The sequence below is a fragment of the Oncorhynchus nerka genome, linkage group LG3, assembly GCF_034236695.1.
Source record: "Oncorhynchus nerka isolate Pitt River linkage group LG3, Oner_Uvic_2.0, whole genome shotgun sequence".
In the NCBI taxonomy this organism is placed as follows: Eukaryota; Metazoa; Chordata; class Actinopteri; order Salmoniformes; family Salmonidae; genus Oncorhynchus; species Oncorhynchus nerka.
Genome location: NC_088398.1, coordinates 86,138,076 through 86,162,946, shown reverse-complemented (window position 1 = coordinate 86,162,946; position 24,871 = coordinate 86,138,076). Strand labels below are relative to the sequence as shown.

The following is a 24,871-nucleotide window of genomic DNA, read 5'->3' as shown; positions in this document are numbered from 1 at the left end:
AATGTCTGTTTCTCAATATGCACACTACCGTGCTCTCCTGAGTCACTGTCTGTTTCTCAATATGCACACTACCGTGCTCTCCTGAGTCACTGTCTGTTTCTCAATACGCACACTACCGTGCTCTCCTGAGTCACTGTCTGTTTCTCAATATGCACACTACCGTGCTCTCCTGAGTCACTGTCTGTTTCTCAATACGCACACTACCGTGCTCTCCTGAGTCACTGTCTGTTTCTCAATATGCACACTACCGTGCTCTCCTGAGTCACTGTCTGTTTCTCAATACGCACACTACCGTGCTCTCCTGAGTCACTGTCTGTTTCTCAATATGCACACTACCGTGCTCTCCTGAGTCACTGTCTGTTTCTCAATACGCACACTACCGTGCTCTCCTGAGTCACTGTCTGTTTCTCAATATGCACACTACCGTGCTCTCCTGAGTCACTGTCTGTTTCTCAATATGCACACTACCGTGCTCTCCTGAGTCACTGGCTGTTTCTCAATACGCACACTACAGTGCTCTCCTGAGTCACTGGGTGTTTCTCAATGAAACTGTGTCCTCCAGGAGAGATGGTAATGATGACATTGTGTCCTCCAGGAGAGATGGTAATGATGGTATTGTGTCCTCCAGGAGAGATGGTAATGATGGTATTGTGTCCTCTAGGAGAGATTAATGATGGTATTGTGTCCTCTAGGAGAGATGGTAATGATGGTATTGTGTCCTCTAGGAGAGATGGTAATGATGGTATTGTGTCCTCTAGGAGAGATGGTAATGATGGTATTGTGTCCTCCAGGAGAGATGGTAATGATGGTATTGTGTCCTCTAGGAGAGATGGTAATGATGGTATTGTGTCCTCTAGGAGAGATGGTAATGATGACATTGTGTCCTCCAGGTGAGGCGGTGCCCGACTACCAGATGGCGTTCCAGGCCGAGGCAGGGAACCACCCCTCCTTTGAGGACATGCAGGTCCTGGTCTCCAGAGAGAAAGAGAGACCCAAGTTCCCTGAAGCCTGGAAGGAGAACAGCCTGGTGAGCACTATTGTCCTTCCCTTACATGTGTGTTTGGCCTACTACTAACCTCGCTCCTAACCTCGCTCCTAGCCTCTCTCCTAACCTCGCTCCGAGCCTCTCTCCTAACCTCGCTCCGAGCCTCGCTACGAGCCTCGCTCCTAACCTCGCTCCTAACCTCTCTCCTAACCTCGCTCCTAACCTCTCTCCTAGCCTCTCTCCTAACCTCGCTCCGAGCCTCGCTCCTAACCTCGCTCCTAACCTCGCTCCGAGCCTCGCTACGAGCCTCTCTCCTAACCTCGCTCCGAGCCTCGCTCCTAACCTCGCTCCTAGCCTCGCTCCTAACCTCTCTCCTAACTCGCTCCTAACCTCGCTCCGAGCCTCGCTACGAGCCTCACTCCTAACCTCGCTCCTAACCTCGCTCCGAACCTCGCTCCTAACCTCTCTCCTAACCTCTCTCCTAACCTCTCTCCGAGCCTCTCTCCTAACCTCGCTCCTAACCTCTCTCCTAACCTCGCTCCGAGCCTCGCTACGAGCCTCTCTCCTGATCTCACTCCTAACCTCGCTCCTAACCTCTCTCCTAACCTCGCTCCGAGCCTCGCTACGAGCCTCTCTCCTAACCTCGCTCCTAACCTCGCTCCGAGCCTCGCGCCTAGCCTCGCTCCTAACCTCGCTCCTAACCTCTCTCCTAGCCTCGCTCCTAGTCTCGCTCCTAACCTCTCTCCTAACCTCTCTCCGAGCCTCTCTCCTAACCTCGCTCCGAGCCTCGCTCCTAGCATCGCTCCTAACCTCGCTCCTAACCTCACTCCTAGCCTCGCTCCTAACCTCTCTCCTAACCTCGCTCCTAGCCTCGCTCCTAACCTCGCTCCTAACCTCTCTCCTAACCTCTCTCCTAACCTCGCTCCTAACCTCTCTCCTAACCTTGCCCCTAGCCTCGCTCCTAACCTCGCTCCTAACCTCGCTCCTAACCTCGCTCCTAACCTCTCTCTTAACCTCGCTCCTGGCCTCGCTCCTAACCTCGCTCCTAACCTCTCTCCTAACCTCTCTCTTAACCTCGCTCCTGGCCTCGCTCCTAACCTCTCTCCTAGCCTCGCTCCTAACCTCTCTCCTAACCTCGCTCCTAACCTCGCTCCTAACCTCTCTCCTAACCTCTCTCTTAACCTCGCTCCTGGCCTCGCTCCTAACCTCTCTCCTAGCCTCGCTCCTAACCTCTCTCCTAACCTCTCTCCTAACCTCGCTCCTAGCCTCGCTCCTAACCTCTCTCCTAACCTCGCTCCTCTCCCTCATTGAACTCATCAGAAAGGGGAAGCTGAAGGTGAAACCTAATGCTGATCTTCCACCATTCTGGTCTCACCTGGCAAGACCCCTGTATTCAATGCAGATGAAGGGGAGGAGAGCATTGAGATGTAGAGTAATTGAGAATAGAATTGAGATGTGTGACTACGGTCCTCACCCCCAGGCGGTACGTTCCCTGAAGGAGACCATGGAGGACTGTTGGGACCAGGATGCTGAGGCCAGGCTGACCGCTCAGTGTGCAGAGGAGCGCATGGCTGAACTACTGCTGATCTGGGACAGGACCAAGTCTGTCAGCCCCACGGTTAACCCTATGACCACAACACTGCAGAACGAGAGGTGAACACACACACACACACACACCCACACACACACACAGGACCAAGTCTGTCAGCCCCACGGTTAACCCTATGACCACCACACTGCAGAACGAGAGGTGAACACACACACACACACACACACACACACAGGACCAAGTCTGTCAGCCCCACGGTTAACCCTATGACCACCACACTGCAGAACGAGAGGTGAACACACACACACACACACACAGGACCAAGTCTGTCAGCCCCACGGTTAACCCTATGACCACCACACTGCAGAACGAGAGGTGAACACACACACACACACACACACACACACACACACACACACACACACACACACACACAGGACCAAGTCTGTCAGCCCCACGGTTAACCCTATGACCACCACACTGCAGAACGAGAGGTGAACACACACACACACACACAGGACCAAGTCTGTCAGCCCCACGGTTAACCCTATGACCACCACACTGCAGAACGAGAGGTGAACACACACACACACACACACACACACACACACACACACACACACAGGACCAAGTCTGTCAGCCCCACGGTTAACCCTATGACCACCACACTGCAGAACGAGAGGTGAACACAGACACACACACACACACACACAGGACCAAGTCTGTCAGTCCTACAGTTAACCCCATGAGCACCGTACTGCAGAACGAAAGGTGTGTCGCAGCATGTAGGCCTTACTGTATAATCACATCTCATATAATCACATCTCTCAGCTAGTTGTCTCTACTCAGCATGTAGGGCCTTACTGTATAATCACATCTCTCAGCTAGTTGTCTCTACTCAGCATGTAGGGCCTTACTGTATAATCACATCTCATATAATCACATCTCTCAGCTAGTTGTCTCTACTCAGCATGTAGGGCCTTACTGTATAATCACATCTCTCAGCTAGTTGTCTCTACTCAGCATGTAGGGCCTTACTGTATAATCACATCTCATATAATCACATCTCTCAGCTAGTTGTCTCTACTCAGCATGTAGGGCCTTACTGTATAATCACATCTCATATAATCACATCTCTCAGCTAGTTGTCTCTACTCAGCATGTAGGGCCTTACTGTATAATCACATCTCTCAGCTAGTTGTCTCTACTCAGCATGTAGGCCTTACTGTATAATCACATCTCTCAGCTAGTTGTCTCTACTCAGCATGTAGGGCCTTACTGTATAATCACATCTCTCAGCTAGTTGTCTCTACTCAGCATGTAGGGCCTTACTGTATAATCACATCTCTCAGCTAGTTGTCTCTACTCAGCATGTAGGCCTTACTGTATAATCACATCTCATATAATCACATCTCTCAGCTAGTTGTCTCTACTCAGCATGTAGGGCCTTACTGTATAATCACATCTCTCAGCTAGTTGTCTCTACTCAGCATGTAGGGCCTTACTGTATAATCACATCTCATATAATCACATCTCTCAGCTAGTTGTCTCTACTCAGCATGTAGGCCTTACTGTATAATCACATCTCATATAATCACATCTCTCAGCTAGTTGTCTCTACTCAGCATGTAGGGCCTTACTGTATAATCACATCTCTCAGCTAGTTGTCTCTACTCAGCATGTAGGGCCTTACTGTATAATCACATCTCTCAGCTAGTTGTCTCTACTCAGCATGTAGGGCCTTACTGTATAATCACATCTCTCAGCTAGTTGTCTCTACTCAGCATGTAGGGCCTTACTGTATAATCACATCTCTCAGCTAGTTGTCTCTACTCAGCATGTAGGGCCTTACTGTATAATCACATCTCTCAGCTAGTTGTCTCTATGCAGCATGTAGGGCCTTACTGTATAATCACATCTCTCAGCTAGTTGTCTCTACTCAGCATGTAGGCCTTACTGTATAATCACATCTCTCAGCTAGTTGTCTCTACTCAGCATGTAGGCCTTACTGTATAATCACATCTCATATAATCACATCTCTCAGCTAGTTGTCTCTACTCAGCATGTAGGGCCTTACTGTATAATCACATCTCTCAGCTAGTTGTCTCTACTCAGCATGTAGGGCCTTACTGTATAATCACATCTCTCAGCTAGTTGTCTCTACTCAGCATGTAGGGCCTTACTGTATAATCACATCTCTCAGCTAGTTGTCTCTACTCAGCATGTAGGCCTTACTGTATAATCACATCTCATATAATCACATCTCTCAGCTAGTTGTCTCTACTCAGCATGTAGGCCTTACTGTATAATCACATCTCATATAATCACATCTCTCAGCTAGTTGTCTCTACTCAGCATGTAGGCCTTACTGTATAATCACATCTCTCAGCTAGTTGTCTCTACTCAGCATGTAGGGCCTTACTGTATAATCACATCTCATATAATCACATCTCTCAGCTCGTTGTCTCTACTCAGCATGTAGGCCTTACTGTATAATCACATCTCTCAGCTAGTTGTCTCTACTCAGCATGTAGGGCCTTACTGTATAATCACATCTCTCAGCTAGTTGTCTCTACTCAGCATGTAGGGCCTTACTGTATAATCACATCTCTCAGCTAGTTGTCTCTACTCAGCATGTAGGGCCTTACTGTATAATCACATCTCATATAATCACATCTCTCAGCTAGTTGTCTCTACTCAGCATGTAGGGCCTTACTGTATAATCACATCTCATATAATCACATCTCTCAGCTCGTTGTCTCTACTCAGCATGTAGGGCCTTACTGTATAATCACATCTCTCAGCTAGTTGTCTCTACTCAGCATGTAGGCCTTACTGTATAATCACATCTCTCAGCTAGTTGTCTCTACTCAGCATGTAGGGCCTTACTGTATAATCACATCTCATATAATCACATCTCTCAGCTAGTTGTCTCTACTCAGCATGTAGGCCTTACTGTATAATCACATCTCTCAGCTAGTTGTCTCTACTCAGCATGTAGGGCCTTACTGTATAATCACATCTCTCAGCTAGTTGTCTCTACTCAGCATGTAGGGCCTTACTGGGACCTAGCAGTTCTATAATCACATCTCTCAGCTAGTTGTCTCTACTCAGCATGTAGGCCTTACTGTATAATCACATCTCATATAATCACATCTCTCAGCTAGTTGTCTCTACTCAGCATGTAGGGCCTTACTGTATAATCACATCTCTCAGCTAGTTGTCTCTACTCAGCATGTAGGCCTTACTGTATAATCACATCTCTCAGCTAGTTGTCTCTACTCAGCATGTAGGCCTTACTGTATAATCACATCTCATATAATCACATCTCTCAGCTAGTTGTCTCTACTCAGCATGTAGGGCCTTACTGTATAATCACATCTCTCAGCTAGTTGTCTCTACTCAGCATGTAGGCCTTACTGTATAATCACATCTCTCAGCTAGTTGTCTCTACTCAGCATGTAGGGCCTTACTGTATAATCACATCTCTCAGCTAGTTAAAGGGATAGGTCGGGTTTTTGGGATATGCCCTTTATCTTCTTTTATACTGGACCCATAGACATAAAACTGGTTTAAAACTTTGATTTGTTTTTATCTGACTCTGGGGAAGCAGATAAAGAAAGGGCTTTATTTCCAGAATCACGGACTATCCCTTTAATCCACATCAACATAAAGCTGCTTATATGTTCAACCACCTTCCATCTGCCTCAGGAACCTGTCCCACAGCCTCAGGGGTCCTAAAGTCAGCCCCTACCCCGACTACTCCTCGTCCTCCTACATCGAGGACCACAGGGTGAAGAACCTCCCCGGTGGAGACACCTCTATGTCGTGGACCTCCTCCATCGGCATCCTAGGGGGAACCAACAGTGCCCCCGCTGGCTAGAAGTTCTATACTCCATCAGAGATGATAACAGCAGGCCCGATCTGCTATATGATACCCGAGATGATAACCAGCGTCTCCTCCACCTAGCAGTTCACCATCATGACCTCTATCTCTGAGTCAGGACACGTCTCCTCCAGCACACTAGGTAATATTATTACTAGATTATATTACTATTTTTTATATATTATATTGTTAATTATGTACTGGAATTAGTGTTTCACATTTCCATTTGGCTGCCGATTAACCGACTCTCATTACTGGTCACATTTTTTTCCCAAATGGTAAAATGGCGCGACCGACAGAAAAGTGGACAATACCAAACCTGTCATCTTCCTGTCAAAAGGCTATAACCTATTATTCAACATGGATGTAATGAAGCAGCTCATTAAACCTTTCAAACATCTGGAGGGAAAACACAGTTCACACCAGGTCACATGATGCTAGCAGTTCTATATGATACAGAGATGATAACACAGTTTACACCAGGTCACATGATGCTAGCAGTTCTATATGATACAGAGATGATAACACAGGTCACACCAGGTCACATGATGCTAGCAGTTCTATATGATACAGAGATGATGACACAGTTCACATGATGCTAGCAGTTCTATATGATACAGAGATGATAACACAGTTCACATGATGCTAGCAGTTCTATATGATACAGAGATGATAACACAGGTCACATGATGCTAGCAGTTCTATATGATACAGAGATGATAACACAGGTCACATGATGCTAGCAGTTCTATATGATACAGAGATGATAACACAGTTCACATGATGCTAGCAGTTCTATATGATACAGAGATGATAACACAGTTCTATATGATACAGAGATGATAACACAGTTCACATGAGAGAGAGAGACTCTCGTTAAAGATGAAGCCCATGAGTCTCCTCAGTCTCCTCACTCCCCTCACTCCTCTCAGTCCCCTCACTCCCCTCACTCCCCTCAGTCTCCTCAGTCTCCTCAGTCCCCTCACTCCCCTCAGTCCCCTCACTCCCCTCAGTCCCCTCAGTCTCCTCAGTCCCCTCAGTCTCCTCACTCCCCTCAGTCTGCTCAGTCTCCTCAGTCCCTTCAGTCCCCTCACTCCCCTCACTCCCCTCAGTCTCCTCAGTCCCCTCACTCCCCTCAGTCCCCTCAGTCTCCTCAGTCCCCTCAGTCCCCTCAGTCTCCTCAGTCTCCTCACTCCCCTCAGTCTCCTCAGTCTCCTCACTCTCCTCAGTCCCCTTACTCCCCTCAGTCTCCTCAGTCCCCTCACTCCCCTCAGTCTCCTCAGTCCCCTCAGTCCCCTCAGTACCCTCACTCCCCTCACTCCTCTCAGTCCCCTCACTCCCCTCACTCCACTCAGTCTCCTCAGTCTCCTCAGTCTCCTCACTCCCCTCAGTCCCCTCAGTCTCCTCAGTCCCCTCAGTCCCCTCACTCCCCTCAGTCTCCTCAGTCCCCTCAGTCCCCTCACTCCCCTCAGTCCCCTCAGTCTCCTCAGTCTCCTCAATCCCCTCAGTCCCCTCACTCCCCTCACTCCCCTCAGTCCCCTCAGTCTCCTCAGTCTCCTCACTCCCCTCAGTCCCCTCAGTCTCCTCAGTCCCCTCAGTCTCCTCACTCCCCTCAGTCTCCTCACTCCCCTCAGAGATCCCCAGTCCCCCTCACTCTCCTCAGTCTCCTCAGACCCCTCACTCCCCTCAGTCTCCTCAGTCCCCTCAGTCTCCTCAGTCTCCTCACTCCCCTCAGTCTCCTCAGTCCCCTCAGTCCCCTCACTCCCCTCAGTCCCCTCAGTCCCCTCAGTCTCCTCACTCCCCTCAGTCTCCTCAGTCTCCTCAGTCCCCTCAGTCCCCTCACTCCCCTCACTCCCTCAGTCTCCTCAGTCCCCTCACTCCCCTCAGTCCCCTCACTCCCCTCAGTCCCCTCAGTCTCCTCAGTCCCCTCAGTCCCCTCAGTCTCCTCACTCCCCTCAGTCTCCTCAGTCTCCTCACTCCCCTCAGTCCCCTCAGTCCCCTCAGTCTCCTCAGTCTCCTCACTCCCCTCAGTCCCCTCAGTCTCCTCAGTCCCCTCAGTCTCCTCAGTCTCCTCAGTCCCCTCAGTCCCCTCACTCCCTCACTCCCCTCAGTCCCCTCAGTCTCCTCAGTCTCCTCACTCCCCTCAGTCCCCTCAGTCCCCTCAGTCCCCTCAGTCTCCTCAGTCTCCTCACTCCCCTCAGTCCCCTCAGTCTCCTCAGTCCGCTCAGTCTCCTCACTCCCCTCACTCCCCTCACTCCCCTCAGTCCCCCCCTCACTCTCCTCAGTCTCCTCAGTCCCCTCACTCCCCTCAGTCTCCTCAGTCCCCTCAGTCTCCTCAGTCTCCTCACTCCCCTCACTCCCCTCAGTCTCCTCAGTCCCCTCAGTCCCCTCACTCCCCTCAGTCCCCTCAGTCTCCTCAGTCCCTCAGTCTCCTCAGTCTCCTCAGTCCCCTCACTCCCCTCAGTCCCCCTCACTCTCCTCAGTCTCCTCAGACCCCTCACTCCCCTCAGTCTCCTCAGTCCCCTCAGTCTCCTCAGTCTCCTCCTCCCCTCAGTCTCCTCAGTCCCCTCAGTCCCCTCACTCCCCTCAGTCCCCTCAGTCCCCTCAGTCTCCTCACTCCCCTCAGTCTCCTCAGTCTCCTCAGTCCCCTCAGTCCCCTCACTCCCTCACTCCCCTCAGTCTCCTCAGTCCCCTCACTCCCCTCAGTCCCCTCACTCCCCTCAGTCCCCTCAGTCTCCTCAGTCCCCTCAGTCCCCTCAGTCTCCTCACTCCCCTCAGTCTCCTCAGTCTCCTCACTCCCCTCAGTCCCCTCAGTCCCCTCAGTCTCCTCAGTCTCCTCACTCCCCTCAGTCCCCTCAGTCTCCTCAGTCCCCTCAGTCTCCTCAGTCTCCTCAGTCCCCTCAGTCCCTCACTCCCCTCACTCCCCTCAGTCCCCTCAGTCTCCTCAGTCTCCTCACTCCCCTCAGTCCCCTCAGTCCCCTCAGTCCCCTCAGTCTCCTCAGTCTCCTCACTCCCCTCAGTCCCCTCAGTCTCCTCAGTCCGCTCAGTCTCCTCACTCCCCTCACTCCCCTCAGTCCCCCTCACTCTCCTCAGTCTCCTCAGTCCCCTCACTCCCCTCAGTCTCCTCAGTCCCCTCAGTCTCCTCAGTCTCCTCCTCCCCTCACTCCCCAGTCTCCTCAGTCCCCTCAGTCCCCTCACCCCAGTCCCCTCAGTCTCCCTCAGTCCCCAGTCTCCTCAGTCCCCTCAGTCTCCTCAGTCTCCTCACTCCCCTCAGTCTCCTCAGTCTCCTCAGTCCCCCCTCAGTCCCCTCACTCCCCTCAGTCTCCTCAGTCCCCTCACTCCCCTCAGTCCCCTCAGTCCCTCAGTCCCCTCAGTCTCCTCAGTCCCCTCAGTCCCCTCAGTCTCCTCACTCCCTCAGTCTCCTCAGTCTCCTCAGTCTCCTCAGTCCCCTCAGTCCCCTCAGTCCCCTCAGTCTCCTCAGTCTCCTCACTCCCCTCAGTCCCCTCAGGCTCCTCAGTCCCCTCAGTCTCCTCAGTCTCCTCAGTCCCCTCAGTCCCCTCAGTCCCCTCACTCCCCTCAGTCCCCTCAGTCTCCTCAGTCTCCTCACTCCCCTCAGTCCCCTCAGTCTCCTCACTCCCCTCACTCCCCTCAGTCTCCTCAGTCCGCTCAGTCTCCTCAGTTCCCTCAGTCCCCTCACTCTCCTCAGTCTCCTCAGTCCCCTCACTCCCCTCACTCCCCTCAGTCTCCTCAGTCCCCTCAGTCCCCTCAGTCCCCTCACTCCCCTCAGTCCCCTCAGTCCCTCAGTCCGCTCAGTCTCCTCAGTCTCCTCACTCCCCTCAGTCCCCTCAGTCTCCTCAGTCCGCTCAGTCTCCTCAGTCCCCTCACTCCCCTCACTCCCTCAGTCTCCTCAGTCCCCTCACTCCCAGTCCACTCCCCTCAGTCTCCTCAGTCCCCTCACTCCCCTCAGTCTCCTCAGTCCCCTCAGTCTCCTCACTCCCCTCTGTCCCCTCAGTCTCCTCAGTCCCTCAGTCCCTCAGTCTCCTCAGTCCCCTCAGTCCCTTCAGTCCCCTCACTCCCCTCACTCCCCTCACTCCCCTCAGTCTCCTCAGTCCCCTCACTCCCCTCAGTCCCCTCAGTCTCCTCAGTCCCCTCAGTCCCCTCAGTCTCCTCAGTCTCCTCACTCCCCTCAGTCTCCTCAGTCTCCTCCCCTCCTCCTCAGTCCCCTCTCCTCACTCCCCTCAGTCTCCTCAGTCCCCTCACTCCCCTCAGTCTCCTCAGTCTCCTCACTCCCCTCAGTCCCCTCAGTCTCCTCAGTCCCCTCACTCCCCTCAGTCTCCTCACTCCCCTCAGTCCCCTCAGTCCCCTCACTCCCCTCAGTCCCCTCAGTCTCCTCAGTCTCCTCAGTCCCCTCAGTCTCCTCAATCCCCTCAGTCCCCTCAGTCCCCTCACTCCCCTCAGTCCCCTCAGTCTCCTCAGTCTCCTCACTCCCCTCAGTCCCCTCAGTCTCCTCAGTCCCCTCAGTCTCCTCACTCCCCTCAGTCTCCTCACTCCCCTCACTCCCCTCAGTCCCCCTCACTCTCCTCAGTCTCCTCAGACCCCTCACTCCCCTCAGTCTCCTCAGTCCCCTCAGTCTCCTCAGTCTCCTCACTCCCCTCAGTCTCCTCAGTCCCCTCAGTCCCCTCACTCCCCTCAGTCCCCTCAGTCTCCTCAGTCTCCCCTCAGTCTCCTCAGTCTCCTCAGTCCCCTCAGTCCCCTCACTCCCCTCACAGTCCCTCAGTCTCCTCAGTCCCCTCACTCCCCTCAGTCCCCTCACTCCCCTCAGTCCCCTCAGTCTCCTCAGTCCCCTCAGTCCCCTCAGTCTCCTCAGTCCCCTCAGTCTCCTCAGTCTCCTCAGTCCCCTCAGTCCCCTCAGTCCCCTCAGTCTCCTCAGTCTCCTCACTCCCCTCAGTCCCCTCAGTCTCCTCAGTCCCCTCAGTCTCCTCAGTCTCCTCAGTCCCCTCAGTCCCCTCACTCCCCTCACTCCCCTCAGTCCCCTCACTCCCCTCAGTCCACTCAGTCTCCTCAGTCTCCTCACTCCCCTCAGTCCCCTCAGTCCCCTCACTCCCCTCAGTCTCCTCAGTCTCCTCAGTCCCCTCAGTCTCCTCAGTCCGCTCAGTCTCCTCACTCCCCTCACTCCCCTCACTCCCCTCAGTCCCCCTCACTCTCCTCAGTCTCCTCAGTCCCCTCACTCCCCTCAGTCTCCTCAGTCCCCTCAGTCTCCTCAGTCTCCTCACTCCCCTCACTCCCCTCAGTCTCCTCACTCCCCTCACTCCCCTCAGTCTCCTCAGTCCGCTCAGTCTCCTCAGTTCCCTCAGTCCCCTCACTCTCCTCAGTCTCCTCAGTCCCCTCACTCCCCTCACTCCCTCAGTCTCCTCAGTCCCCTCAGTCTCCTCAGTCCCCTCACTCCCCTCAGTCCCCTCAGTCCGCTCAGTCCGCTCAGTCTCCTCAGTCTCCTCACTCCCCTCAGTCCCCTCAGTCTCCTCAGTCCGCTCAGTCTCCTCAGTCCCCTCACTCCCCTCACTCCCCTCAGTCTCCTCAGTCCCCTCACTCCCCTCACTCCCCTCAGTCTCCTCAGTCCCCTCACTCCCCTCAGTCTCCTCAGTCCCCTCAGTCTCCTCACTCCCCTCTGTCCCCTCAGTCTCCTCAGTCCCCTCAGTCCCCTCAGTCTCCTCAGTCCCCTCAGTCCCTTCAGTCCCCTCAGTCTCCCCTCACTCCCCTCACTCCCCTCAGTCTCCTCAGTCCCCTCACTCCCCTCAGTCCCCTCAGTCTCCTCAGTCCCCTCAGTCCCCTCAGTCTCCTCAGTCTCCTCACTCCCCTCAGTCTCCTCAGTCTCCTCACTCTCCTCAGTCCCCTTACTCCCCTCAGTCTCCTCAGTCCCCTCACTCCCCTCAGTCTCCTCAGTCTCCTCACTCCCCTCAGTCCCCTCAGTCTCCTCAGTCCCCTCACTCCCCTCAGTCTCCTCACTCCCCTCAGTCCCCTCAGTCCCTCACTCCCCTCAGTCCCCTCAGTCTCCTCAGTCTCCTCAGTCCCCTCAGTCTCCTCAATCCCCTCAGTCCCCTCAGTCTCCTCCCCTCACTCCCCTCAGTCCCCTCAGTCTCCTCAGTCTCCTCACTCCCCTCAGTCCCCTCAGTCTCCTCAGTCCCCTCAGTCTCCCTCACTCCCCTCAGTCTCCTCACTCCCCTCACTCCCCTCAGTCCCCTCACTCTCCTCAGTCTCCTCAGACCCCTCACTCCCCTCAGTCTCCTCAGTCCCCTCAGTCTCCTCAGTCTCCTCACTCCCCTCAGTCTCCTCAGTCCCCTCAGTCCCCTCACTCCCCTCAGTCCCCTCAGTCTCCTCACTCCCCTCAGTCTCCTCAGTCTCCTCAGTCCCCTCAGTCCCCTCACTCCCCTCACTCCCCTCAGTCTCCTCAGTCCCCTCACTCCCCTCAGTCCCCTCACTCCCCTCAGTCCCCTCAGTCTCCTCAGTCCCCTCAGTCCCCTCAGTCTCCTCACTCCCCTCAGTCTCCTCAGTCTCCTCACTCCCCTCAGTCCCCTCAGTCCCCTCAGTCTCCTCAGTCTCCTCACTCCCCTCAGTCCCCTCAGTCTCCTCAGTCCCCTCAGTCTCCTCAGTCTCCTCAGTCCCCTCAGTCCCCTCACTCCCTCACTCCCCTCAGTCCCCTCACTCCCCTCAGTCCACTCAGTCTCCTCAGTCTCCTCACTCCCCTCAGTCCCCTCAGTCCCCTCACTCCCCTCAGTCTCCTCAGTCTCCTCACTCCCCTCAGTCCCCTCAGTCTCCTCAGTCCGCTCAGTCCCTCCTCCCCTCAGTCCCCTCACTCCCCTCAGTCCCCCTCACTCTCCTCAGTCTCCTCAGTCCCCTCACTCCCCTCAGTCTCCTCAGTCCCCTCAGTCTCCTCAGTCTCCTCACTCCCCTCACTCCCCTCAGTCTCCTCAGTCCCCTCAGTCCCCTCACTCCCCTCAGTCCCCTCAGTCTCCTCAGTCCCCTCAGTCCCCTCAGTCTCCTCAGTCTCCTCACTCCCCTCAGTCTCCTCAGTCTCCTCAGTCCCCTCAGTCCCCTCACTCCCCTCAGTCTCCTCAGTCCCCTCACTCCCCTCAGTCCCCTCACTCCCCTCAGTCCCCTCAGTCTCCTCAGTCCCCTCAGTCCCCTCAGTCTCCTCACTCTCCTCAGTCTCCTCAGTCTCCTCAGTCTCCTCACTCCCCTCAGTCCCCTCAGTCCCCTCAGTCTCCTCAGTCTCCTCACTCCCCTCAGTCCCCTCAGGCTCCTCAGTCCCCTCAGTCTCCTCAGTCTCCTCAGTCCCCTCAGTCCCCTCACTCCCCTCAGTCCCCTCAGTCTCCTCAGTCTCCTCACTCCCCTCAGTCCCCTCAGTCTCCTCACTCCCCTCACTCCCCTCAGTCTCCTCAGTCCGCTCAGTCTCCTCAGTTCCCTCACTCTCCTCAGTCTCCTCAGTCCCCTCACTCCCCTCACTCCCCTCAGTCTCCTCAGTCCCCTCAGTCTCCTCAGTCCCCAGTCCCCTCTCCCCTCAGTCCCCTCAGTCCGCTCAGTCTCCTCAGTCCGCTCAGTCTCCTCAGTCTCCTCACTCCCCTCAGTCCCCTCAGTCTCCTCAGTCCGCTCAGTCTCCTCAGTCCCCTCACTCCCCTCACTCCCCTCAGTCTCCTCAGTCCCCTCACTCCCCTCACTCCCCTCAGTCTCCTCAGTCCCCTCACTCCCCTCAGTCTCCTCAGTCCCCTCAGTCCCCTCAGTCTCCTCACTCCCCTCTGTCCCCTCAGTCTCCTCACTCCCCTCTGTCCCCTCAGTCTCCTCACTCCCCTCAGTCCCCTCAGTCCCCTCAGTCTCCTCAGTCCCCTCACTCCCCTCTGTCCCCTCAGTCTCCTCAGTCTCCTCACTCCCCTCACTCCCCTCAGTCTCCTCAGTCCGCTCAGTCTCCTCAGTCCCCTCACCCCTCACTCCCCTCAGTCTCCTCAGTCCCCTCACTCCCCTCAGTCTCCTCAGTCCCCTCACTCCCCTCAGTCTCCTCAGTCCCCTCAGTCCCCTCAGTCTCCTCACTCCCCTCTGTCCCCCTCAGTCTCCTCAGTCCCCTCACTCCCCTCTGTCCCCTCAGTCTCCTCAGTCTCCTCACTCCCCTCAGTCCCCTCAGTCTCCTCAGTCTCCTCAGTCCCCTCACTCCCCTCACTCCCCTCAGTCTCCTCAGTCTTCTCACTCCCCTCTGTCCCCTCAGTCTCCTCACTCCCCTCAGTCCCCTCACTCCCCTCAGTCCCCTCACTCCCCTCAGTCCCCTCAGTCCCCTCAGTCTCCTCACTCCCCTCAGTCCCCTCAGTCTCCTCACTCCCCTCAGTCCCCTCAGTCTCCTCAGTCCCCTCACTCCCCTCACTCCCCTCAGTCTCCTCACTCCCCTCACTCCCCTCAGTCTCCTCAGTCTCCTCAGTCTCCTCAGTCCCCTCACTCCCCTCAGTCCCCTCAGTCCCCTCAGTCTCCTCACTCCCCTCAGTCCCCTCACTCCCCTCAGTCCCCTCACTCCCCTCAGTCCCCTCAGTCTCCTCACTCCCCTCAGTCCCCTCACTCCCCTCAGTCCCCTCACTCCCCTCAGTCCCCACTCAGAACACAACTCCTGTGCAGAAGTTGCCCCATTAGGGAGGGATGGGGGCATTTTCTTGTTGTGCGTGGTGCTCAAGTTCAGAACGGCTGTCAGTCAAAACCCATACAGAGCTGTGAAGCACAGAACCAGACCTGTCGTGTAAAGCATGTTACTGTACAGCCAGGGGTTTATTAGTTCCCAATTCTGAATGTTCAACCCATATACAGGTACTGTTCAACCCATATACAGGTACTGTTCAACCCATATACAGGTATATACAGGTACTGTTCAACCCATATACAGGTACTGTTCAACCCATATACAGGTATATACAGGTACTGTTCAACCCATATACAGGTACTGTTCAACCCATATACAGGTACTGTTCAACCCATATACAGGTACTGTTCAACCCATATACAGGTATATACAGGTACTGTTCAACCCATATACAGGTACTGTTCAACCCATATACAGGTACTGTTCAACCCATATACAGGTATATACAGGTACTGTTCAACCCATATACAGGTACTGTTCAACCCATATACAGGTATATACAGGTACTGTTCAACCCATATACAGGTATATACAGGTACTGTTCAACCCATATACAGGTACTGTTCAACCCATATACAGGTATATACAGGTACTGTTCAACCCATATACAGGTATATACAGGTACTGTTCAACCCAGATACAGGTACTGTTCAACCCATATACAGGTACTGTTCAACCCATATACAGGTACTGTTCAACCCATATACAGGTATATACAGGTACTGTTCAACCCATATACAGGTACTGTTCAACACATATACAGGTACTGTTCAACCCAGATACAGGTATATACAGGTACTGTTCAACCCAGATACAGGTATATACAGGTACTGTTCAACCCATATACAGGTACTGTTCAACCCAGATACAGGTACTGTTCAACACATATACAGGTATATACAGGTACTGTTCAACCCATATACAGGTACTGTTCAACCCATATACAGGTACTGTTCAACCCAGATACAGGTACTGTTCAACCCATATACAGGTATATACAGGTACTGTTCAACCCATATACAGGTACTGTTCAACACATATACAGGTATATACAGGTACTGTTCAACCCATATACAGGTATATACAGGTACTGTTCAACCCAGATACAGGTACTGTTCAACCCATATACAGGTACTGTTCAACCCATATACAGGTATATACAGGTACTGTTCAACCCATATACAGGTATATACAGGTACTGTTCAACCCAGATACAGGTACTGTTCAACCCATATACAGGTATATACAGGTACTGTTCAACCCAGATACAGGTACTGTTCAACCCATATACAGGTATATACAGGTACTGTTCAACCCAGATACAGGTACTGTTCAACCCATATACAGGTACTGTTCAACCCATATACAGGTATATACAGGTACTGTTCAACCCAGATACAGGTACTGTTCAACCCATATACAGGTACTGTTCAACCCATATACAGGTATATACAGGTACTGTTCAACCCAGATACAGGTACTGTTCAACCCATATACAGGTATATACAGGTACTGTTCAACCCAGATACAGGTACTGTTCAACCCATATACAGGTACTGTTCAACCCATATACAGGTATATACAGGTACTGTTCAACCCATGTACAGGTATATACAGGTACTTGTAGGGCTACTAAAGTATTTATTTATCTTGTATTTGTAATTAATACATTATTTATTTGTTATGTTGTTACAACTAGGTGGTGCTGTGTTGGTGCCGGTGTTTCTGCAGCTGACCCAGGAGGACTTGGAGAGCACCAAACTGGACCCTAAAGAGGTTGACAAGAACCTGAAAGAGTCTTCTGATGAGAACCTTATGGAGCACAGCCAGAAACAGTTCTCTGCTCCAGACCCCCTCAGCTCTGGGTCTTCCTCCCTGCTCTACCCTCTCATCAAGCTGGCTGCGGAGGTGACAGGGGCCGGGCCTGGGGCCCAGGGAGGGTCTGGGACCGGGGCCAGTGGGATGGGGGACCCTCCAGCTACTATGTTTCCCCTGCCCAAACAGCAGAACCTCCCCAAGCGGCCTAGCAGCCTACCACTCAGCACCAAGGCCAAGCAGGGCCCTGGTTCCTCCAGGCTGAAGCAGGGCTCTGGTTCCTCCAGGCTGAAGCAGGTAGAAACGGGCGTGGCCAAGATGAACACGGTCGCCCCGGCAGCAGAGTCAAACCTGGTTACCTTCACCAACAATGGAACAACCGGGGTTGGGGTGGATGGGGTGTGGAGCGGGGTGGGCGTGTTGGTCGTCAATGGCTATCTGAACGGAGGTGTGGCCTCTTCATCTGGAGGCGGGGCTCCGTACGGGATGACCAATCTGGCGGGCTTCCAGAGTGAGGTGGGCGGAGTAGCCCCGCTGTTACAGACCCAACTCAGCGGAGAGGACAGTCGACTCAACGTCAACTCCAGTCCTGATGAACATGAACCGCTGTTAAGGAGAGAGCAGCCCGCCCCATGTGACCAGAGACCAACCAATCACCTGGTGGGACGCACCAACAACAACAACAACAACAAACAACAACAGTCTGGTGGACCTGGCTAGCAGAGGGATCACGTGTCCACCTGTAGAGGCACAGCCTGAGCCCTTTGCTTCTGACCCCACCCCTAAAGCTGTCTCTGTCCCTACCCCCACCCCTAAACCTGTCTCTGTCCCTACCCCTAAACCTGTCTCTGTCCCTACCCCTAAACCTGTCTCTGTCCCTACCCCTAAACCTGTCTCTGTCCCTACCCCCACCCCTAAACCTGTCTCTGTCCCTACCCCTAAACCTGTCTCTGTCCCTACCCCTAAACCTGTCTCTGTCCCTACCCCTAAACCTGTCTCTGTCCCTACCCCCCTACCCCTAAACCTGTCTCTGTCCCTGCCCCCCCCCACCCCTAAACCTGTCCCTGTCTAAACTGTCCCTACCCCCCCCCCTAAACCTGTCTCTGTCCCTACCCCCACCCCTAAACCTGTCTCTGCCCCCACCCCTAAACCTGTCTCTGTCCCTACCCCTAAACCTGTCTCTGTCCCTACCCCTAAACCTGTCTCTGTCCCTACCCTAAACCTGTCTCTGTCCCCACCCCTAAACCTGTCTCTGTCCTTACCCCTAAAGCTGTCTCTGTCCCTACCCCTAAAGCTGTCTCTGTCCCTACCCCCACCCCTAAACCTGTCTCTGTCCCCACCCCTAAACCTGTCCCTACCCCCACCCCTAAACCTGTCTCTGCCCCCACCCCTAAACCTGTCTCTGTCCCTACCCCTAAACCTGTCTCTGTCCTTACCCCTAAACCTGTCTCTGTCCCCACCCCTAAACCTGTCCCTACCCCCACCCCTAAACCTGTCTCTGTCCCTACCCCACCCCTAAACCTGTCTCTGTCCCCACCCCTAAACCTGTCTCTGTCCCTACCCCCCCCACCCCCACCCCTAAACCTGTCTCTGTCCCTACCCCTAAACCTGTCTCTGTCCCTACCCCCACCCCTAAACCTGTCTCTGTCCCCACCCCTAAACCTGTCCCTCCCCCACCCCTAAACCTGTCTCTGCCCCCACCCCTAAACCTGTCTCTGTCCCTACCCCTAAACCTGTCTCTGTTCCTACCCCTAAACCTGTCTCTGCCCCCACCCCTAAACCTGTCTCTGTCCCTACCCCTAAACCTGTCTCTGTCCCTACCCCTAAACCTGTCTCTGTCCCTACCCCTAAACCTGTCTCTATCCCTACCCCTAAACCTGTCTCTGTCCCTACCCCTAAACCTGTCTCTGTCCTTACCCCTAAACCTGTCTCTATCCCTACCCCTGAACCTGTCTCTGTCCCTACCCCTAAACCTGTCTCTGTCCCTACCCCTAAACCTGTCTCTGTCCCTTACCCCCCACCCCTAAACCTGTCTCTGTCCCTACCCCTAAAGCTGTCTCTGTCCCTACCCCTAAACCTGTCTCTGTCCCTAACCCCACCCCTAAACCTGTCTCTGTCCCTACCCCTAAACCTGTCTCTGTCCCTAACCCCACCCCTAAACCTGTCTCTGTCCCTACCCCTAAACCTGTCTCTGTCCCTAACCCCACCCCTAAACCTGTCTCTGTCCCTACCCCCACCCCTGTCCCTGCCTCTGTCCCTACCCCCACCCCTGTCTCTGTCCCTACCCCTAAACCTGTCTCTGTCCCCACCCCTAAATCTGTCTCTGTCACTCCCCCTGTCCCTGCCCCTGTCTCTGTCACTCCCCCTGTCCCTGCCCCTGTCTCTGCCACTCCCCCTGTCCCTGCCCCTGTCTCTGTCACTCCCCTGTCCCTGCCCCTGTCTCTGTCTCTGTCACTCCCCTGCCCCTGCCCCTGTCTCTGCCACTCCCCTGTCCCTGCCCCTGTCTCTGTCACTCCGCCTGTCCCTGCCCCTGTCTCTGTCTCTGTCACTCCCCCTGCCCCTGTCCCTACCCCTGTCACTCCCCCTGCCCCTGCCCCTGTCTCTGTCACTCCCCCTGTCCCTGCCCCTGTCTCTGTCTCTGTCACTCCCCCTGCCCCTGTCCCTACCCCTGTCACTCCCCCTGCCCCTACCCCTGTCTCTGTCACTCCCCCTGCCCCTGTCCCTACCCCTGTCACTCCCCTGCCCCTGCCCCTGTCTCTGTCACTCCCCCTGTCCCTGCCCCTGTCTCTGTCTCTGTCACTCCCCCTGCCCCTGTCCCTACCCCTGTCACTCCCCCTGTCCCTGCCCCTGTCTCTGTCACTCCCCTGTCCCTGTCTCTGTCACTGCCCCTGTCCCTGCCCCTGTCTCTGTCACTCCCCCTGTCCCTGTCCCTACCCCTGTCTCTGTCACTCCCCCTGTCCCTGTCCCTACCCCTGTCTCTGCCACCCCTGTCCCTGCCCCTGTCTCTGTCACTGCCCCTGTCTCTGTCCTCCCCCTCCCTGTCCCTGCCCCTGTCTCTGTCACTCCCCTGTCCCTGCCCCTGTCTCTGTTACTCCCCTGCCCCTGTCCCTGTCTCTGTCACTCCCCCTGTCCCTGCCCCTGTCTCTGTCACTCCCCCTGGCCCTGTCTCTGTCACTGCCCCTGTCTCTGTTACTCCCCCTCCCCTGTCCCTGCCCCTGTCTCTGTCACTCCCCCTGTCCCTGCCCCTGTCTCTGTCACTCCCCCTGTCCCTGCCCCTGTCTCTGTCTCTGTCACTCCCCCTGTCCCTGTCCCTACCCCTGTCTCTGTCACTCCCCCTGTCCCTGTCCCTACCCCTGTCTCTGTTACTCCCCCCCTGCCCCTGTCTCTGTCACTGCCCCTGTCTCTGTCACTGCCCCTGTCCCTGCCCTGCCCCTGTCTCTGTCACTCCCCTGTCCCTGCCCCTGTCTCTGTCACTCCCCTGTCCCTGTCCCTACCCCTGTCTCCCTGTCACTCCCCTGTCCCTGTCCCTACCCCTGTCTCTGTCACTGCCCCCCCTGTCCCTGTCACTGCCACTCCCCCTATCTCTGTCCATCTCCCTGTCTTTGCCTCTATACCAGCAACAACAGTCCCAGAGCCCCAGCACGAGGCCCCTGTACACCAGGAGGCTGCCCAGCTCCGACAGCCCAAACCCAGACGACCTGAGAGACCCTGCTCCCTGGAGCTCTCTGCTTCTTTCTCTTCACACAACAGCTCCTCAGGTGAGAAGAGAACACACCACACATCTCTCACTGACCTGTTTCACCCTCTATAACCACTGTGATTATTATTTGGCCCTGCTGGTCATCTATGAACATTTGAACATCTTGGCCATGTTCTGTTATAATCTCCACCCGGCACAGCCAGAAGAGGACTGGCCACCCCACATAGCCTGGTTCCTCTCTAGGTTTCTTCCTAGGTTTTGGCCTTTCTAGAGAGTTTTTCCTAGCCACCGTGCTTCTACACCTGCATTGCTTGCTGTTTGGGGTTTTAGGCTGGGTTTCTGTACAGCACTTTGAGATATCAGCTCATGTAAGAAGGGCTATATAAATAGTTGATTGATTGATTGCACTACATAGGGAATAGGGTGCCATTTGCGACACAACCGAAGTGTTTCGATTGGATGTGGGAAGGGAAGGAAATTCCATAGAGTTGATAAGGATTCAGTAGGAGACGAACAACATGAGGGGAGATGAATGGGAGGAGATCCCAGCCAGATGTCTCTATAGCTGTGAGGAGGTTTTAGCCAGATTACTCTATAGTTGTGTCTCAGTAGGAGACCAACACTCGCTGGGGAGCCAGGCCCGGCCGCTTTGGAGCCAGGCCCAGCCGCTTTGGAGCCAGGCCCAGCCGCTTTGGAGCAAGGCCCGCCGCTTTGGAGCCAGGCCCGCCGCTTTGGAGCCAGGCCCAGCCGCTTTGGAGCCAGGCCCGCCGCTTTGGAGCCAGGCCCGCCGCTTTGGAGACAGGCCCAGCCGCTTTGGAGCCAGGCCCGGCCGCTTTGGAGCCAGGCCCGGCCGCTTTGGAGCCAGGCCCAGCCGCTGGGGAGCCAGGTCCCAGGTCCAGCCTATCAGAATGAGTTTTTCCGCACAAAAGGGCTTTAATACTCAGCACTCCCCTTTTCAGACAATCCTACAGTCGAAGAAGCCGGATGTGAAGGTCCTGGGCCGGCATGGTAACTCGTAGTCTGCAGTTTTGAGGGCAGTTGGATGTACTGCCAAATTCTTGAAATCGACTTTGGTGGCGGCTTATGGTAGAGAAATTAACATTCAATCCTCTGGCAACAGCTCCGTTGGGCAGTCAGCATTCCAACTACACGCTCCCTCAACTTGAGACATCTGTGGCATTATGTTGTGTGACAAAGCTGCACATTTTAGAGCGGCCTTCTATTGTCCCCAGCACAAGGTGCACCTGTGTGATTATCCTGCTGTTTAATCAGCTTCTTGATATGCCACACCTGTCAGGTGGATAGATTATCTTGGCAAAGGAGAAATGCTCACTAAGAGGGATGTAAACAAATTTGTGCACAACATTTGAGACGAGTGATATGGAACATTTCTGGGGTCTTTTATTTCAGCTCATGAAACATGGGATTAATAATTTACATTTTTGTTCATTATAGGTCTCTACTTATGACCAGGATCCATAGAGCTGAGCTTTAGTCAAAAGTAGTGCACTCCCTAGGGAATAGGTTGCCATTTGGGATGCAGACCTATGACCTAGCCTGATCCCAGGTCTGTCTGCGCTGTCTTGTTAATGACTATAGGGAGTTGGCAAGACAGCACAAACAGATCTGAGACCAGGCTATATCTGACCTAGTACAGATCTGAGACCAGGCTATATCTGACCTAGTACAGATCTGAGACCAGGCTATATCTGACCTAGTACAGATCTGAGACCAGGCTATATCTGACCTAGTGCAGATCTGAGACCAGGCTATATCTGTCCTAGTACAGATCTGAGACCAGGCTATATCTGACCTAGTACAGATCTGAGACCAGGCTATATCTGACCTAGTACAGATCTGAGACCAGGCTATATCTGACCTAGTACAGATCTGAGACCAAGCTATATCTGACCTAGTACAGATCTGAGACCAGGCTATATCTGACCTAGTACAGATCTGAGACCAGGCTATATCTGACCTAGTACAGATCTGAGACCAGGCTATATCTGACCTAGTAGTACAGATCTGAGACCAGGCTATATCTGACCTAGTACAGATCTGAGACCAGGCTATATCTGACCTAGTACAGATCTGAGACCAGGCTATATCTGACCTAGTACAGATCTGAGACCAGGCTATATCTGACCTAGTACAGATCTGAGACCAGGCTATATCTGACCTAGTACAGATCTGAGACCAGGCTATATCTGACCTAGTACAGATCTGAGACCAGGCTATATCTGACCTAGTACAGATCTGAGACCAGGCTCATATCTGACCTAGTACAGATCTGAGACCAGGCTATATCTGACCTAGTACAGATCTGAGACCAGGCTATATCTGACCTAGTACAGATCTGAGACCAGGCTATATCTGACCTAGTACAGATCTGAGACCAGGCTATATCTGACCTAGTACAGTAACAGGTCAATGACAAGAAGACTCACAGCCAGATGACTAGTTGGTGTTTCCACGTGTTGCTGAGAGCGGGACAATAAGAGATGGGGGAGTTATTCAAACAGCCAGCAGTACTTTAGTTTATTTGGTCTGGAAAGGTCACACCGCAATGTGTTTCCTGGGATTACTGGTCTTTTGTCGCCAAGGAGTGAATGTGTGTGGTGTGTGTGTGATGAATACTATTAGCAGTGGTACATTTACCTATCACTAGAGAGCGGCATTCTGGGACTGCTTGTATGGACGTGTCATTCTCCACTCTGCTGCCTTGTATGGACGTCATTCTCCACTCTGCTACCTTGTATGGATGTGTCATTCTCCACTCTGCTGCCTTGTATGGACGTCATTCTCCACTCTGCTACCTTGTATGGATGTGTCATTCTCCACTCTGCTGCCTTGTATGGATGTCATTCTCCACTCTGCTGCCTTGTATGGATGTCATTCTCCACTCTGCTACCTTGTATGGACGTGTCATTCTCCACTCTGCTACCTTGTATGGACGTGTCATTCTCCACTCTGCTGCCTTGTATGGATGTATGGACGTGTCATTCTCCACTCTGCTACCTTGTATGGATGTCATTCTCCACTCTGCTGCCTTGTATGGATGTCATTCTCCACTCTGCTGCCTTGTATGGACGTGTCATTCTCCACTCTGCTGCCTTGTATGGATGTGTCATTCTCCACTCTGCTATCTTGTATGGATGTATCATTCTCCACTCTGCTGCCTTGTATGGATGTATGGATGTGTCATTCTCCACTCTGCTGCCTTGTATGGACGTCATTCTCCACTCTGCTGCCTTGTATGGATGTGTCATTCTCCACTCTGCTGCCTTGTATGGACGTCATTCTCCACTCTGCTACCTTGTATGGACGTCATTCTCCACTCTGCTACCTTGTATGGACGTCATTCTCCACTCTGCTGCCTTGTATGGACGTCATTCTCCACTCTGCTACCTTGTATGGATGTCATTCTCCTCTCTGCTACCTTGTATGGACGTGTCATTCTCCACTCTGCTACCTTGTATGGACGTCATTCTCCACTCTGCTGCCTTGTATGGACGTCATTCTCCACTCTGCTACCTTGTATGGACGTCATTCTCCACTCTGCTACCTTGTATGGACGCCATTCTCCACTCTGCTACCTTGTATGGATGTCATTCTCCACTCTGCTGCCTTGTATGGACGTCATTCTCCACTCTGCTGCCTTGTATGGACGTCATTCTCCACTCTGCTGCCTTGTATGGACGTCATTCTCCACTCTGCTGCCTTGTATGGATGTCATTCTCCACTCTGCTGCCTTGTATGGATGTATGGACGTGTCATTCTCCACTCTGCTGCCTTGTATGGACGTCATTCTCCACTCTGCTGCCTTGTATGGATGTCATTCTCCACTCTGCTACCTTGTATGGATGTATGGACGTGTCATTCTCCACTCTGCTGCCTTGTATGGATGTATGGATGTGTCATTCTCCACTCTGCTGCCTTGTATGGATGTCATTCTCCACTCTGCTACCTTGTATGGATGTATGGACGTGTCATTCTCCACTCTGCTGCCTTGTATGGATGTATGGATGTGTCATTCTCCACTCTGCTGCCTTGTATGGATGTCATTCTCCACTCTGCTGCCTTGTATGGATGTATGGACGTGTCATTCTCCACTCTGCTGCCTTGTATGGATGTCATTCTCCACTCTGCTGCCTTGTATGGATGTATGGATGTGTCATTCTCCACTCTGCTGCCTTGTATGGATGTATCATTCTCCACTCTGCTACCTTGTATGGACGTCATTCTCTGCTCTGCTGCCTTGTATGGAC

The 24,871-nt window shown here is 53.7% G+C and overlaps 1 protein-coding gene across 1 annotated transcript in view; it reads left to right on the top strand.

Annotated features, from left to right (window-relative positions):
* Positions 1-24,871, top strand: part of LOC115114950 (bone morphogenetic protein receptor type-2-like) — an 83,670-nt gene that overhangs the window by 45,694 nt on the left and 13,105 nt on the right. The window contains 6 exon segments of the mRNA XM_065005880.1: positions 891-1,027; positions 2,466-2,638; positions 6,246-6,562; positions 16,788-17,593; positions 17,595-17,969; positions 20,421-20,661. Coding sequence (XP_064861952.1) covers positions 891-1,027; positions 2,466-2,638; positions 6,246-6,562; positions 16,788-17,593; positions 17,595-17,969; positions 20,421-20,661 — 2,049 coding nt within the window.